Raw genomic sequence first — 17,783 nt, forward strand, 5'->3', positions numbered from 1 at the left:
ATGCTATAATAAAGGTACCAGCAGATAAAGAACCAAACAAATGTTTATACATCCCAGGGAAAGTCTGATTACTTAAAATAAATATGTCTGAGGGTGTGAGTACCATTGGCAGGCTTCAACAGGACTTCAGTATTAGTTGACAGAAGGGACTCTGGGGTTTCACTTCCAATTAGATCATAACTTGCACAGTGTATAAAATGAGAGAGCAACAGCTGCAAAGAAGTGCTGAAATACAGGAGGAAGAGTAGTAGGCTATAGGCACCTGGGTATCTGGCAATATAAAATGCACTCCCCTTTAAGAAAGAATTCTGTTTCCTTCTTACAAGAGAGACAATTTTAAATGTCTAGTAACATTTCTGTAAGTTGTATTTATATTAATATGTATTTTTATATCTTTCTGTAGGCAATCAAAAGTCCAGAGGATTTGATTTCAAAGCACACCACAAATTTCAAAGAAAGCAAATCTACATGAAGAGCTACAAAGGGAATTGATTTGAGAAGATACAACATTTGCAAAAATGTCTTCAAGTTGTGTGACTTCAGTGTTTGCTTTGATGGTTTTGTGCTTTGCAGCTGCAGGTAGGTGGTATTATGTAAATTATGCATTCAATGTAACCTATTGTACAGCTTCAGAATTGTTTATCAAAAATACTTTTTCATGCTGGAAAAATGTAGGTCAGCTAAAGTTTATGTTTATATCTAGGTTTTACATAAAACTATTGTGATTATAACTGCATCATATATGATGTGAGAAACAATGCTGTTCCTATAAGAATGGTTTTTTGCACCTGTGTTCACCCTTAAAATAATTTAAGAACTGCAGTAGTAATGTAAGTCATTTAGGTTATTTACCTATTTATTTAAAGAAAGAGAACTGCATGGTGCACGGATGTAGGGTAGGGTTGCTATGGAAGCCTTTGGGAGTGGAAGCAGGGTAGCTCTGCCAGCATGAGAGCCAGGGTAGCTCTATCAAGAGGCTAGATTTTATTACCCCAGGTGCAGGGTTGTGCTAGTGAAGTTGAGCTAGAGTCTCTCTACAGAGCTGAGCTGAAAGGGTTTACCAGCTCCATTCCAGCTTCAAGACCTATAATCTGGAATTAAGTCATGATTATTTGACTTCATAAAAAGAAATGTCTGACAGAATCCCAGAAAAGTTCATAATAGGTCACTCAGTCCATCCATCCTTCCTGCCTTGTTGGGATAAACCTCACCTTGGTCATTCCTGAGAGTTGTCTAATCTGTTTTATAGTGAACTATCAGTGGTGATGGCAAAAACCTTTTAATAAGAGTTGTCAGTGTTGCTGGAGGTCTTGTAGTTAGGAATATGCATTGCTGTTTGTGGGGATTTCTCTGTCCCAGTTTTTGGCCTATGGATTTTTTAAAACAGTATGTTGCAATAACTTGTGACGGAGAAAGGAAAGATCTGTGGAGTTCAAGTACCTAGTTTATACTGTAGTTTCTTCAAGTGCTGAAGTGATTCTTCTCAGTATGTTTGTTTGTCAGAGTTCTTTCTGTGGTTGCAAGGGGAAGCCTCTTATGTTTCCAGCTTGCATACAGTGTGGGTCATTGGAGAAGATGCCAAGTGGATACACAGTCAGTCAAAATGAGATAGTGGGAAAAGTGCACAGTGGACAGATGGCTTGCTTAAATCTGAGATGTCCTCACTGTGGAAAAGATGACCAGCCTTGGAAGAGACAGGGCTGAGCAATTAAATGTGTTACAATTTGGCTTCCTTTCATCATCAGTGTGGAAAACTGTTGTTTCAAGCCCTCAAGCCTTGTGGGACTTTCTCTGGGTTTGACCTCCTGAGGGCATCCATCCAACATTAGTAACTTCGATTGTTTAACCGTACGTGATGGTAACGTTTTGCAATAGCTTCGTTACAGATGAACTCTCAGGGCGTGTCTGAGTGTGTCTGTGGCTGGAGCCAAGGACTTGAATGCTGGTCTTGGCTGAGAAGAGCCATTACTTGGAGCAAATCTGAATCATTATAGATGTGTAAAAATCTCCTTTAAAAGGAAGTGCCGGTGTAGAAAAATAAAAGCTTTTTTAATTTATTACAACCACAATTCTGTTTTGCTGCTGAGGAAATGGCTTGCCTAACAAGTCAGCTTACCTCTTTATGCTTTAATTAAAACACATTAATTTAAGTGTTATCAAACACAGTACTACTGTTAGAAAGTTTTTCAGTGTTCAGAAACCTTAATGTGTCTGTCTTGAAATTTATTGTGGGTTTGTTTTTTTTTTACTCCCCAATTCTGTGTTTTCCTCTGGCAACTGTTCTTGAAACAAACTCTTATAAAGCCTTGGATTTGATCAAATGCTTATTCATAAGTAGAGTTACAGAATTATTTTGGCTGAAAGGGACCTCTGGAAATCTAGTCCAGCACCCTGTGTGGAGCAGAGCTAGTTTCAAATTATTTTTTTCTTGGAGACTGATTCTTCCTGCTGTCTGCATGGGAAGAACATAGGTGAAGGGAGTAGAAAGGGTCGCAGTTGGTTAGGGGAAGGTGGGAAAGCTCTGTCATTGTGGGTTTTGGTTTTCCTCCATGCTTTTTATGTTCTCAATAAGTTCTTAATGAGAACATCTAGTTAGTGTCCTTTACAGTGTATAAGGAGTGCAGTAAGATAAGAGCAATAAAGAACTGAGGGACTTCAATGAAGAGGAGAGAGAGAGAGAGATGTCAGGCAGATGTAATTAAAACTGAGGAAGGACAGCTGAAGGTTATTTAGGTAGAGCTTTTGGAACTTTCTTGAGTCCTATTAACGCAAACAGTTATACTTTAAATGCAGGAAGTTTGTGGCTATAGGTGAAACACGGGTGGGAGCAAGCAATGGGTTGTGTGGAAAAAGCTGTGGCAGAGGCCCATGAGCAGTGGGCAGAGTGATGATCAGGCTTGGCTCTTAATTACCAGTGTACAGAACCCGTGCTCTTTCAGTCTTGAACCATTAATGTGCTAGTATAAATAAAACTAGAAGTCTAAATAAAGCTAGGAAGTATAAATAAAATCTCTGCGTGCTTGTGGTGAAGCCTGGGGGAGGCAGGGGGCAGCATGCCACCTCCCTAGGGTATTGATTTTTGTATATTAAGCCTTTTTCCAGCTTACTCTTTGTTTCTGAAGAAGTGAGGCTGCTGCAGGAAAGCACACCTTTCTTTTGTTTGCCAGTCCTACACTGGCTCTGCTGCAATTGTCTTGGGGTTTTTTGCTGACTTTACAATATCTTCAGCATTCTTATCTTTTCAGGTATAGGTGAGCTTCTAGACAGAATCTGTATTTAGTTTATTTCTTTCTATTCTTGCTTTTTAAGGTACTAATCTATTAAATATATATCAAAAAACCCCCAAAACCCTGGAGTTTTAAGACATGATACACAGACATGGATATTCAAAGCTGAACCACAGATCTGCATGTTTTTTGTGCTAATACTTGAAAAGTACACCTCACTAACTGCATTGAAAGTGGTCTGTATAAATATTCAAATAATGTTTGTTTTTCTACCTCCTCATACTGCCTGGATGTATGTAGCTAAATGCTAATCTGAATCTGATTAGCTTTTATCTTATATACGGATTTCTTGTAAGCTTGTATTTATACAGCTTCAATATAACAGAAAAAGATTACAAAGAAAACCTTGATTACTGTGAGATTTTTCTTCATGAATAGTCCAAGGCAGGATGGAGAGAAGAACTGCTGGCAAACTATCTGCCTCAGTGAAGGAATTATGTTTTTGAAGTGGGCTTAAATTAAGGTCTGGCAACCTACAGTAGGAACTCCACACAAAAACACTCAGAACTGTACACACTACAGCCTTGGATAACCTCATAAGCAAGTCTGGCTTTTTAATCTTGGAGCAAAAATATGCTGTCCTAATGTAGCTTAAATCAAAGGCTGAAACATATTTATTTTACTTGCTGGCAAATTTGCGCAGTTGGGTGCACGATGCATGTCTTGATGTCTTAGAGGACAGCTGAAACACGTATCTGCCCTAGACCCTGAGGGCCAAACCTTCAACAGGACAGGTTCTTCCATGAAGGAATGGGAACAGTTTTTAACTTGAACTTCTATTTTTCTTTTTTCTTTCCTGCATTACTATTCAACTGGAAAGAGGACAGAAGGGTGATATAGCCTGTGGATCTACACTGGCCGAAGGTCTCATTCCAGCCTTCTGGGCTAGATCCTCTGGTGGTGCAACTCATTCCCGCTGCTGACAAAGCAGCGCAGCCATGGCATCTGAAACCAACCAGAATTTGCCCATGTAGTTATGTTCACTTTTCTTCAACCCCCCTGACATTGGGTATTGCCTGTGCTTGCCTTGTAGACGCCTCTCCCCTTGTGACAGAGTTTCATGGTTGTGATCAGGCTGATGTCTTAAGAGCCTGATGTCTTAAGAGCCTGATGTCTTAAGAGCCTGATATCTTAAGAGCCTGATGTCTTAAGAATTGGATATATTGAAGATTTTACCCATTTTCTGTAATACTGAGCTTACTGACTGGTTTATCTGCTCGTGTTAGGTCTGTCTCTATGGTTTTCTTTCAACAGCTCTTTGGTCCCTGGTTCTCTATTGTATTGTTATCCTAGCTTTTTTTTCCTTTCTTTTTATGTACTTGTTCTTATAAGTAATCTCACATTGGTCAGAGCATGTGTGCTTCATTTTCAATAAGACTGTTCACTTATAAGATGTATCTTTTGGATCTGTGCCCCCCAGATATGGTGGTGATGGGTGCCATGTTAATAAGTATAACAACAGGAAGAAAGACCTTGTCATGACATCTTTTTTTTTTAAAGACGAACTTCCCCTGACCTTGAACACTGTGTTTCAAAAAGCAATATAAAATCATTCAAAGCATAACAGAAAAACCTTCCACTGGAAGTAGAAATTTTAAAAATTTCATATTAAAAAAATGAAATTAATACCAATTAAGTCACTCACACAAATTTCCTTCTACTTTAAACAGTGTTTGCTGGGTATTTCCCAGATGTAATTAAATTGTAATTTTTATTTTTTTCTCCAAAGTATTTGTTGCCAGATGTGTGGAGTTTTTTTGTTTAAATTTTGTTTAGAGGATGAGAACCAAGGGACAGAGGTTGGCTCTTGAATTTTTAGGACTGAAGTAAAGCACAGGCTGGTTGCAGCTTCTGCATGGATAGAGATTTGACTCTGTACCTCCCTTTCCTTTTACCTCTTTCTCATAATCAGCTGGTTTCTGCCTCCCTTGTAAAACCACCCACTGGTATACCTTTATGGTCTGCTTAGCCAGACTTTTGAGGATGAGATTAACCGGGATTTGGAACATTTGAAGACTTGCAATCTCAGAGGAGAATTAGAGGAACAGAGGGCTGGTTCATGCTGTGCCATCTGCCACTGCCATGCTCCATGTCGGAAAGGCTGGGAGCCCCCCTGCAGAGGCTGCAAGGGAATGGTCATGCTCTTTTCAGGAGAGGCTAATGTGCTCTCAGTTCTGAGAAGTACTGTTTAGGAACCCCTGACTAGCTTTTAAGGTGGAAATTGTTCTATTTTTTAAATATTCTTTCAGCACCCTGATGGTGATTTGAAGCATCTTAATATCAGACTGTTCATTTGATAGGGAACCAAATGATGAATTCCTAACTTCATATCAGTGAGCTTGCTGAGATAACTTTGAGATGTCAAAATATACATAAAAAAGATAGTTAATCTTCATTTCACACAGAAAGAAGTAATAAGTTTTGAAGAGCAAATAATGTCTTTAATTGAGCAATTTAAATACAAAGATTGATCAAAACTGGAGAGCTAGACTAAATCTGTGGGTCCCCTGACTTAATGTTTCTTCAGCACTGCTGTTTGGTGATCTATTCCTCTGTAAATTACATTTTTAATCTGGCCTTCGTCTGTCTTCCAGCCAACTCAGTTGAATCAAATCCTGTGCCGTTTCTGTGTGGTTTATGCATAAATAGTATTTTTTTTCTTCAAACCCACGCAAAAATTCTGAAGAATTTAGAGTCAGGATACAGAGAAAGGTTATGTATTTTCAAAGAGGTAATTGTGTCACAGACTTGGAATGGCTTGAACTGAGCAGACTGTGTTTTTCCTGTATCAGCAAGGCTCTCAAGCTAAAAACAGTTGAATTTCAGCAGAATTCTGCACAATTCTGTACCCATGTGGCCCATGTGGAACAGTAGGATGTGGGGTTGTGGGTCCTGATTTAGCAAAACAACTGAATGTATGTTGAGGTGTTTGCTGAACCAGAGCATTTATCACTAAACATGAATGTCTGGTTCTTTGATTAAAACTGACTCTGGGTGATGCCAAAGGAATCCTAAGAATATGAGGCCCACAATGCAGTACTGGAATTGCGTAGATGCAGGCAAATGGCAGCATTGCTGAGGGTCTCTGGGGGGAAGTACTCAACTGATGAAAAGTAATTTTGCGGAAAATTTTATGGCACAGAATGGGGAATGGCATTAATCCTTGTCTTTCTAAGGAAATTTATTGAAGTTTTTTTAAAAGAGAAACTTGTCTTTAACAAATTCTAAGCATCACATAATTATTTTATAAATACTTTGCTAAAAATAATTCTTTTGTTTTCTGAAGGGAATTGGGAATTGGGATTTTGCTTGTAGATCTTTTAATATCCTTTCTGTATTGCAGGCCCTTATTAACTCTTTCTTAGGTTCTCCATCTGTAATCTATCTTAAAAATAACATGAACTTTTGATCCCTTTAATTAATAAGAAAGTGAAAAGGGCATATTTAGTTAACTAAAGATTGGACTTTAAGGGCTGTAGCACCCCAAACACAGCATTCCCAAATGTGATTCTGGGGTGTCTCAAGAAAAAACAGAGCATCTGCTATTAGAAAAACAGTTGCTGTTTTCACATGAAAATTGTATTGAGTTTCCACAAGTGTTTTTCTTTTATAAGCTTCTTCCACTGAAATATATTTACATGAATCAATGCTGTTACTTTACTACTGGTTATGTTATATACTGTAGAGAGAATATAGGGGTCAGATGTATTCCTTTTCAAAGAAGAGAAATAATTTCATCCTCTGTAGCTAATGACAAAAAGAGCTGAAGTCCCTTAGGCTGTAAGTCATAGGAGAGATGAATTTAGAGTGAAAAAAAATATATTTAGCACAAAGACTCTGTGCCATGTTTCATTACCTGAAGGCACTGAGTTGGATTCCTCTTTGGTGTAAACTTGTTTTAAGTCAATGGAATTTTGCCAAGGATAAATTTTGACCACAGGTGACAAAAGCAAAGGTTTTTAGTAATGCCATAAAGTACAGCTGCTTCAAGCACAGTGTGCTTTTCTTCATAAGAGTACTTTATAAAAGATGGAGCTATTGTTTCCTTTTTTTGGCAACTTCTACACTGTGAAACTTCCTAATAGGTATTTAATAAAAAAGGGATTTTACCTGTCAGGAGTGGAAATAACTAAACTGAAAATGTCATTACTCTCATTATTGGAAGGTAGCACATAGAAGAAGTAACAAATAAAGGAATTCAGGGTTAGGCGATGGAAATGTTTCTGTTTTTTCTCTTCAGAAAAAAGTTTATTTTCATCTGGAGCAGGTTTGGTGTTTTGGTGGTGTTTTTTTGTTTTCTTTTAAAATTTTAAATTAATGTACTTTACTTAAAACTTGGAGCCAAGAATTTATTTTTATGGTTATCTTCACTTCTTTTCCTCTTTTCTTTTTCCTCACTTCCCAGATCACTGAATTTGCTTCGTATCTGGAAGGGATGGTTGATGCAATCTATTTTGGAATAAATAAAACTTTTCTTTGTATTATTACTTTCCATTTAAGTGGAACACTAACACATATGTCCTACTAGAGATGCTCAAGTTATTTTGATTCAAGCTACTAAGTCAAGATGACTTTTTTCCTTCACAAGATTGTGTGCTTTCCTTTTATGTGTAAAAATCAGTGGGGGGTAACTGACCACTTTGTGTCACAATGCCTTGGCAGTTCTTTAGGCTGCAGATATGGTATGAAAGTGAGTAAAGGTGAAAACCTTATTTGAAAATGTAGCTGTTGCTGAAGTAGCTTAGCATTGTTCAGTTTGCACATTTGGGGTTGCTTGGAGGAAATCTGTGGAAGAAGAACTTTAAAAACCATGACCACACATTGTATATATTTGTATATATTTAATATATTTGTATATATTTATATATTTTAGTCCAAATGGGTGATTCCTGGTTACTCTTGGGAAACATCTGCTCTGCAGGATAGAAGCTGCCTGTGGCTCATGATCCTGCTGGACAGATGTGCTGCCTGCTCTGCTGGGACCACGATGGAGTGGCCCATGGAGTGATGTGCACTTTTCGTTAAGTCAATGCACAGCAACCCTGTGTGCCCTGACGTGCATGTGGTCATCCTCTGTGGTGACTCAATGTAAATGCCTGTGCCTGGAGGGCCTTTGTGAGAGGGTGGGCTGAGTTATGGGCTGTCAGATCAATTCTTTCCAGCTGTTGCTCAGCCCTGAACTGGACTACTGGAGAAGAGCACAGTGACGCTGGGCCACCAACTGGATCTGTTCTTCTCTTGGAGTCCCCCTTCCTGATGGCTGTAGGTGTAACCTGTGAGCCTCTGCTTTTGACTGAAAGATGAAAGGCTTATATCTGGATTTGTGACTTTCTCTGTGATCTCCCCATGAGTCATTTCATCTCTCAGTCTTGGTCTCTTGATATGTAAAACAGATGTTCTACCCTGACATCTTCCATGCAGGACTGTTTGAAGAGCTAATGTAATCGCTTTAAAGTTCTTGGATCACACTGGAATAACTGCTATTATCTTGTTAATTCTTCAGAACCTCCCCCTGCTGTTTTTTAGAGGTATGAAAATGGCAAAAATTTTATTTCAGGGACTGTCAGACTTCTCATCTGTTTTGCTTATGTTTAGCCTCATGGATGCTGAACTGCAGAAGTTTGTTGTGATCTCTGATAAGGAACAAGGTGGTTGAAGTTTTGGCAAGTCATAAATTAGTTATGATGTCCTGAGGAGTGTCTTAACTCATTGCTTCTCTTTTCTCTTCCTACCATGCCAACCTTATTTCTTAAAAAAATAAATTCACTGTTTTTAAAAGAAGTAGGATCCATCATACTCAATGCAAGGGGGTGAGAAATCTGAGACTGTACGCAAGAGGATTTGCAGGTGAAATGTGATTCTTTTTTGGCATCATTAGAAGAAAACTTACTCGCAGGCAGGACGCCATTACATCCCATACATAGCTTGAGCAACGTGGTAGAAGTTAACATGTGGGTTCAGTTTCTGGCATTGGGACAGACCTTGTCTTTGGAGAGGATTTGTTAAACTATGTAATTTGTAAAAGTTGCCAGTTTTCTGCATTTTCTACTTTGAAATCTTAGTTCAGTCTGGCAAAATTTCCTTTTATAGCACTAATGAGTTCAAAGCAGTAATTAATTGTTCTGTAGGATATTTTCACCTTCAAACTGAAAAAGTAATGGGTATTTGCATAAATTGGCAAGAAAACTGTTCAGAGATTACCTTGGATATTACTTGTCTCAGTTGCTTTTTGGAACTAGGCCAGTAGTAGTTGTTTTTCTTGCTGAAATAGTGCTCATGGCCATATTGTTCACTGCATTCGTTTTCATTCTCCCAGTGTTAATGTTTGATCTCTGTGATCACATGTATCATCACAGACGGAAGCAAGAGAACTAAAGCAGGCATCATAGGAAGGACTCTGAGGTTTTTCAGAAGATTAAAATTGTCTTAACTGTAACACTTGACAAATGCTTCCCCAGTGTCTGCTGTTAAAAGGCCTGTTACCTGACTTGAATGATAGTAAAAAAGGAGAACCCCCCCCCCCCGAAATGTCAGAATAAGGAATGCCTCATGCCAGTAGCAGAAAAATAAAAGCAATCCTGAAAAAGAGCTGGTTCTTGCTTGTGTTCTCTTGAAATCTTTTTTCCCTTTTTGTTTTTGAAATTTGCAAAGCTAGGGGTTTTTTGAGCTATTTCTTGCCTAAGATAATATCTAAGACCGCATGATGGTTCATTTTCTATAAAATAATAAGGAAAATTAAAGTTACTTAATTCTGTGTCTCTGTTATATATACTGGATCTCAAAAGTACATTTGCAGCAGGAAGCCTGTAAGTCATCTCTTATGAATGCTAGATTGAACTTCAGCTTTATTGATGTGATTCAGGAGAAAAGAATTCTAATGACACAGTTCTGAATATTGAGTGCTTAGTGATGTTGTTAAAATCTTCTTGTATGTGGAGAAAACCAAACCAGCTCATCCTTCTGTTTGTTTCAACATCACACAAGCACTACGCAAAGGATTAACCAAGAAACCGTCTAAAACATTTCAAGTAAAAGTTGCTAACAAAGAACTCCTTTATTTTGTTCTGCCTTGAGGAGTCCTAGAATGTATCTTCCCTCTTTCTCTGAAGAAATAATAATGCACTTGAGATGGTTTTAAAGGTCAAGTGTTCATGTATCAATCAAGTATCTATGATTTGACAAGATTGCTCAAAGAAAATCAGGATTTATTAGGGAGGATTTCTGAGCAATGAATCAGTCTTTTTTGACCTAATGGACTGAAGGAATTTAATTGGAGCAATCAACATTTTTCCTACTAGTTGACTGAACTAATTGATTCAGTTCTGATACCTGTGTTGTCTTCTTGTTCCAGTTGCTTTCCTTACATTTTTGGAGGCAACCAACCTGTATGCTTGTGCTCCCTGGTGGGATCTCTTGCTGGAATGCTCACTTGGGGATTCAGTTTGCTGTTTGGTGGGCTACAAGCCCTACAGCCAGTAAGGGTTCGTGTTCATACCTTTCTGCAGATTTGCTACATCTTCTACCCTTTTAATTCCATCCTAAACCAGTCAGTAGGTGTCTGATGCTGGCACAGTTGTATAGCATTATGTCTCTAGGACAGTTTAATGGCAGAGATTTGAAGGTGGTGTAGCACACCACGTCCTGAAATGGTGTTCTCGTTTGAAGTCTTTTGGCGCTCCTTCTCCATTTGTGACACAAGAGTTTCTTTGCTTTTTCTTCCTAGCAGCTTCTTGTTAGGTCCTTGATGCTATTTTGTTAAATAGGCCATGGTTGGTATGGTTGGAGAGACATTTACTGCGAACCTGATGTGCAAGGGTTGTTGTGACAATGAAGGGAAGTAATCCTTTTCCTCACTCTTCAGTGGGACAATGAGAGCAGGGAGCATATCATGCTCTCTGCTCCCCTTTTTCTTTGGGTGTATGTTCTTCCTCCTGTGTCCAGTACCTCACTCTGATTGTCTGTATCCAAGATGTGTATTAGTATGTTTTTTTAGTTGGGATGATCTCATCACTAATGAGTATTTGATGCCTTTGTAATGCTCCTAATATACACATAGAACAGCTGGCACAGACTTTTTAAACAACCATGTTTGTAATCTCCTGGATGATCTCAAAGAACATTTAAATATAACAGGGCAGTTACATTGGAAGCTTTAAAGATAAACATTTTTTTCATAGAATGGCTGAGCAGTGTATAGTGGGTGATACATGGGGCTTTCTTTGCATTTATGGTGAACGAAAACTGCAGTTAATGGTCCAAGGGAATTTACTAAACTATTAATAGTTGATAGTAAGCACAATAAAGAATTGGTAAATGAGAGTATACTCCTGTCCTTTATTTATGAATGTATTTTATTATTTTACTGTAGCCTTGTTGTCCAAAGAAAAGGGTGTTTGTGCTCAACAAGAACTCAGTCCTTTTCCAGCCAAGCCTGTGGCTCTGGTGGTAGGGCTGAGAGTAATGGGGCAGTTGAACTGCTCTGCCTGGATTCTCTCGGATTATGAGTCAGGTCTGTGTTGACGTCGGGGGGTGGGGGATAGGGGTGTTTATTATTCAATTGTTTGTATCCAGTAGAAAATGTTCATACCATGCTTCAGTTGATCAGTTGGGGGTGGTGGCTTTTCTAAAGCAGGACACAGTGAGGGTTATGCTTAACCAAGTGACTTCACTTGCAGTGTCATGTTGAGACTGCTTCTGCATTGTACGACCAGTCACAGATCTCATGAGATATTAGTGAAATAGTGGATGTTAACTTCCATTCCCTTCCATGAAGTTAAACTACTGATAGGAAGAACAAGTTTCAGCCTGGTTCCTGTGTGCTTATGTGACAGCTTTTGAAGTCCTAGAAGGGTCTGGTTTTCCCTGAATCATCATGATTGCTAGAGCAAACGCAGGGACCCGTGAAAGTGGGTGACAGGGGTAGTGGAACCTCCCTTTTTTGCAGTGGCTCAGGTTTGTACTAGGTCAAAAATAAATTTCCTCTTGCACAAGTAGAGTATTGAAGTATTGTTCAGGTATTTTGAGTAACTTGATCTGTGGTTCACCTGGTGGCACAGTTAGACATAACCACAAAGTAAAGCATAGCCTGTCAGAACTGGAACATGTGGCAACAAAACAATTTGATTTACTGGCATAGCTATACATCCTTACTCAAAAGTACATGAAAAACTGGCAGAAGCACTTCTTTTGTTCATGTGACTTATGTAAACTGTATCCGTAAGAAGGGTTTCCCAGCTTAGCAGAGTTTCCTACAGTGATATACAATACATTATGAAAAGGAAATGCACCACTGTACAATGCAATGTTGAAACTTTCATGCTTTTCCTATAAAAACTGTTGAATAAATGAGAGTCAGCAGCCCTTGTCTGGTCTCTGAGCTGGAACCTTTCACACTTGGTGCTACACCTTGCATGCCATGGTGTAAGCAAGTGAAAGCTTGAAATATGAGCTTGTCTAACCCCCCCCAAACCACATAATTTAATTGGGCCCTGCATTAGGTTCTTTGTCTGCTTGTTTTTTGTTTGTATTAAGATGCCATTTATTAAATATCTAAGTTTTGTCAGTCCTGAGCTCTTGTTCTTTTCCTCAAATCATAACCTGATATCACCTCCTAGTTATGAATATGTTGAATTGTGTCATTTGAATATTATTTTCTTCTACAAAAATGATAGTAATAATTAAAATATATATGTATGGGTATGTGAGATGCATAGCAGTGGCCACCTTCAGGCTGTTGTAAATTCCAGCAAACCAGATTTTACTGTCTGAACTGCCACCCCCAAGTGCTGACTCAATGATAGCTTTTACGTGTACCTTGAATGTTTAGCAGGAAGAGGTATTACTCATAACCCTCCCTGCTTCTTCTCCCCCCCTCCCCCCCAGTTTTCTGGAGGACTGTTTGAAAGCTTGCAGAGCATGTGCGAGGCTCCTCAGACTGCTGACTCCACTGCAAAGTTACTTTGCATCTGTTAAGTTCCAGGATATTGTGACTGTTTTCTGAATAATGCTATCCTTTACCGATTGTACTTGAAAAGAAATTGTACTGTTCTAAGTGTTGCCAAGTCACTTCGAAAGTCTCACTGTAAGATTTCTCACTGCTTACCCTGTATACAGGGCTGGGTTTGTCTTTGTTGAAAGGGAAAAAGCCATCCTGCTCACTGAGCTATCTGCTTCCAGTTAAGTTGTGGGACAAAAAGCCTTCTTTGGTTAGCATTTTGTGAGTAGTTTTTACAGAATTTACCTGCCTTTCTTTTTTTTTCCTAAAGTCTTGTTTGTTTGATTGCTCAAGGAGGAGTAACTGGAGTTTTTGTGTATTGGAAAAGACAACAAATTGTACTCCATCACCGGCAGTCAGGTCCCCCATGTGTTCCCTGCCATCTGTAGTGTCAAGGGGGCTCTTGCCTTCTTCATGTAAGCCCTTAAATGGGAGTTGAACCCTTGCCATACAGGGAAGTGGATTTCAACACCTGTGGGGTCTCTGAAAGGGAAGTACTTCAGATGTGTGTTTGAACATTTTGTATTTTTGTGAAACCTGAGTCGGCTTTGAGGTTCCCTGAGACTTTTTTTCCATGCAGTGATGATACCAAGATACATGCCTTATAAATGCTGTGTTAGCATTGGGCACAAATGACTTATTTCCTGAGTTAAAACTCCTTTCCCCAATTTCCCATAAAAAAAAGCAAAAGTTAATAAAAGATTATTTGAGGAGAAGAGCCATTGTGATTTCATATGGAGGCCATCTCAGTTCTCCTTTTATATCTGATGCTCACCTGGGAGTGTACACTGTACTTATGTCCAGAGCTCAAATTGTTTTCAACTTACTATTAGTTTTGAAAATGCATTTAACAGTTAACTGCCAATGTGCATGCTCCTTCTGGTTACAGCTAGCAAGCAGCTGGTCAGTACATTAAGGAAGTTTGGACTCAGTTAACTCTTGTAGAACCACAGCTCTGCATTTTTTCAAATGCCCGTATAGAATTATATGGAGAGAAATCCAGTAGGATAACAAAAGGGGCACGTACTTAATAAGCACGTACTCTGTGAGCAGGAGGAAATCAAGGAGGAGAAACTTCTTTGGTATTTTGGAAAGGAAGAAGGGCAGTAATGAGCGGGGGGTAAGTTGTTGCCTAGATAAAAAGAAAAGCGAGTGGTAGCATTTAGTAAAAAACTCCTGAAACAAAACTTTACCTCAAGGCGAGTGGAAAGAGATACCTTAGTGAGTGATTAATTTCAGAGCTCTGGCTGATATTGCAGATAGCCTTTTGAGAGACATTTCCTAAGTGAGGAATTCTACTTGTTTGTTGAGAATGATTTTGTTTCCATGTGGGGTTTGTTTACTTTCTAGTGGGATTCTGGAGAGCAGAAAAGAACCTCAAGGGTGCATTAGTTAGTAAGTATTTTATTTTATAATTCAATATATATTCCTTTATGTTAACTTTAACAGTTTTGAAAATCTCATTAGTGGACTTATTCTGTCAAAATTTACATTTTTAGTAATTGAAATCATGCTTATCCACTGATGCTTTTCTCTTTTCAATGAAGACAAGGCGCAAGTATAGGATATATACGGCCAGATCTTCTTACATGTGGCTGCCATCTGCGTGAGCTAAATTACTCCCTATGAATCAGGCGTACAATATGCAAGCTCTCTCTGTTCTCTATAAAGTTCTGCTCCCAAGTTGTTTAGAGTCATCCTTTCTCGCTCTCCAGTTAGTTCTTTCGCTGGCAAATCTCCCGTGGACCTCATCTGGATTCTTGCCTGATTAAGGACTAAGAGCTTGACCTTGTGAGATAATAAAACCCCAACATCCCCACAAGAATCTACACATTTCCCTGGGAGCTGAAGGCAGTGTGTGCTGCTAAAGTGTTCAGCGTGTATGCTGGGTCTAAGGTAATGATTTCAGGACTTGGCTGTGTTACAGTACACATACTTGCTGGCCCTAACTTGATTAAAGTAAGTTATTACCATTATTTGAATCCTCTGTGGAAAGGAAAACACATAGTCTCTCTGTGGATTTTGTGGCTTATTTAGAATGAATTTTCATTTTCTGAATGTGTATATAGAGATGTTCCTCACCAGAAAATTTCAGTTTATTGGTACTCATTTTTTAGGAGCTGTTTTCCTAAAAGCAGGGATCCAAGAGCAGATTGCTTTGGGAAGAGGCAGCCATGAAATTGTAAGAACTAGGAAGGGTCGTAACTGACTCTTACTGCACAGAGCCTTCCAAAATGCTTCACTGTTTCCTTAAAAGATTTCAGTATCTCCAAGGTTTTGTTAGAAACAAAGAAACACAACACTAATTATCACATCCCGGAAGAAAACACATTACCGAATTAGACCATATAATGAGATAATGAGCACAGTTGGGTAATGACCTTCAGCTCTTTGTGTGGATAATGCCCTTTAGACATTTTTTATTTTAACAGAGCAGACTACCTAAAACCAAGGCATCTGGTTTAAAAAGAAAAACAGAATTCCCACAGAACCTCACAGTTTCGAAGGGGAAAGAAATATGGAAATTCTCATGCAAACCCCAAATTAGCTTTTAATTTAAAACCAGGTGAGTGTATAATGCACTTGCAAATTTCTGACATAAGAAAAAACTGTTCTTTAGTGTTGTATTACTGCTTATAGGCTTCTCTCTGAATGCTATTGCACTTAGGCACAAAAGGGCTCTGAAACTCAATTTTAGGTTGAAAACATAACCTTTAAAAGACAAACGTTTCATGAGTTGAAGGCTACAGCATAGCTACGGGATGCCTCCCAAGAAAATAAATTTCTATTTAAAAGCACATGACAAACATAGGTAGTATTTCATTAAAGCAAGATTTGTTGAAAACAAATATATTTGTCACCTAAAAAAACTAGGTAGATTTTTGTGGTAAAGCTCTTTCAGTCTTTTGAGACTGGCACTTCTGTGTTTATAAACATTTTTTGGTGCATGTACTTTTTCTCCTCACCTATAATTGGCTTCACACAAGGTTCACAGGGCTGGGTGTCACTGTGATTGCACACTTGGTAGTTTCTGGTCGAACAAGATAACACTTGTGTGTTAACAAGCATGACGTGTTTTATCTTCTGGCAACATAGACTTCTGTTGTGATGACCTAGTGACACACAGTGTTTGTACAGATAGGAATAGCTGAGCTTGGGCGCTTGTAAATCAAGCAGAATGGATTTCTATGGCTCAAATGATGCAGCCCAAAGATGTTATAATGAAAAAGAGGTATGAAACAAAGACTGGCAAAGGTGTTCTTTAACATGCCACCGGAGGGACACTAACAGCCTTTGGAGGTGGGCCCATGAAAACCTCATGAAGTTCAACAAGGCCAAGTGCAAGGTCCTACACCTGGATCGGGGCAATCCCAGGCACACCTGCAGAATTGGTGGAGAAGTGATTGAGAGCAGCCCTGTGGAGAGGGACTTGGGGGTGATGGTTGATGAAAAACTCAATATGAGCTGGCAGTGCACTTGCAGCCAGAAAGCCAGCCCTGTCCTGGACTTCATCAAAAGGACTGTGACCAGCAGGTTGATGGAGGCAATTCTTCCCCTCTGCTCTGCTCTCATGAGATCCCACCTGGAATACGGTGTACAGTCCTGGTGCACCCAACATAGGAAGGATATGGAGCTGTTGGAGCAAGTCCAGAGGAGGCCATGAAGTTGGTTAAGGGGAAGAACACCTCCCCTGTGAAGAGAAGCTGAGAAAGTTGGGGCTGTTCAGCCTGGAGAAGGTTGTGAGGAGACCTCATAGCAACCTTCCAGTATCTGAAGGGGCCTGCAAGAAAGCTGGAGAGGGACTCTTTACAGGAACTGCAGTGATAGGACAAGGAGTAATAGGTTCAAGCTGAAAGAGGGGCAGTTTAGGTTAGATATATGGAAGAAATGCTTTACTATGAGGGTGGTGAGACACTGGAACAGGTTGCCCAGAGAAGTTGTGGATGCCCCATCCCTGGCAGTGTTCAACGCTAGGTTGGATGCGGAATTGAGCAACAAGGAGTAGTGGGGAGGTGTCTTTATTCAAGGCAGGTCCCATCTAACCCAAACCATTCTATGATTCTGTGATTCTAAGGGGAGGGAGCATTTGTCCATTTTGCTGGCAACTGATACAAAATAATCTTTCTAGTCCCAATTTTCCTTAAATAATTCTGAGATTTTAATTCCAATGGAGTCTGTGAGTGTCTGTTGTTTGCCATGTGTGGCTAGTATTGTTTAAGGGCTGGATTACTGTGTTCAGGGAAGTGGAAGATCAGGCAGGGCATGGGGCACCTGCTGTACTGTGGCACTGGTCAGGTGTTGTATGATTACATATTCCCACCATCAGTTTCTCTTCCATTAAGTGTGTTTAACAATAGGCCTATTTTATTTTATTATTTTTTTTTTTAAGGAAGATGTGAATAAACTTTGTGGTGTTTTTCATGTAAAACATTGAAGAGAACATGCTGCATTAGGTAACCAGGGTTAATTTGAAGTCTCACTTTAAAGCCACCAAATTATTT

The 17,783-nt window shown here is 39.2% G+C and overlaps 1 protein-coding gene across 5 annotated transcripts in view; it reads left to right on the forward strand.

Annotated features, from left to right (window-relative positions):
* The window catches only part of TGFBR3 (transforming growth factor beta receptor 3), a 112,907-nt gene that overhangs the window by 17,097 nt on the left and 78,027 nt on the right, over positions 1 to 17,783 (forward strand). For 3 of the 5 annotated variants that reach the window (XM_018072193.2, XM_018072189.2, XM_018072190.2), the window contains exons 2-3: positions 404 to 579; positions 14,632 to 14,676. In XM_018072193.2, coding sequence (XP_017927682.1) covers positions 519 to 579; positions 14,632 to 14,676 — 106 coding nt within the window. In that variant the 5' untranslated portion in view covers positions 404 to 518. Of the gene's footprint in view, positions 1 to 403; positions 580 to 14,631; positions 14,677 to 17,783 lie in introns of those variants that run through there. The other 2 variants (XM_018072192.1, XM_008921899.3) reach the window with 2 other exon arrangements.

The sequence above is a fragment of the Manacus vitellinus genome, unplaced genomic scaffold (genome assembly GCF_001715985.3).
Source record: "Manacus vitellinus isolate BGI_N305 unplaced genomic scaffold, ASM171598v3 scaffold_21_pilon, whole genome shotgun sequence".
Classification (NCBI taxonomy): Eukaryota; Metazoa; Chordata; class Aves; order Passeriformes; family Pipridae; genus Manacus; species Manacus vitellinus.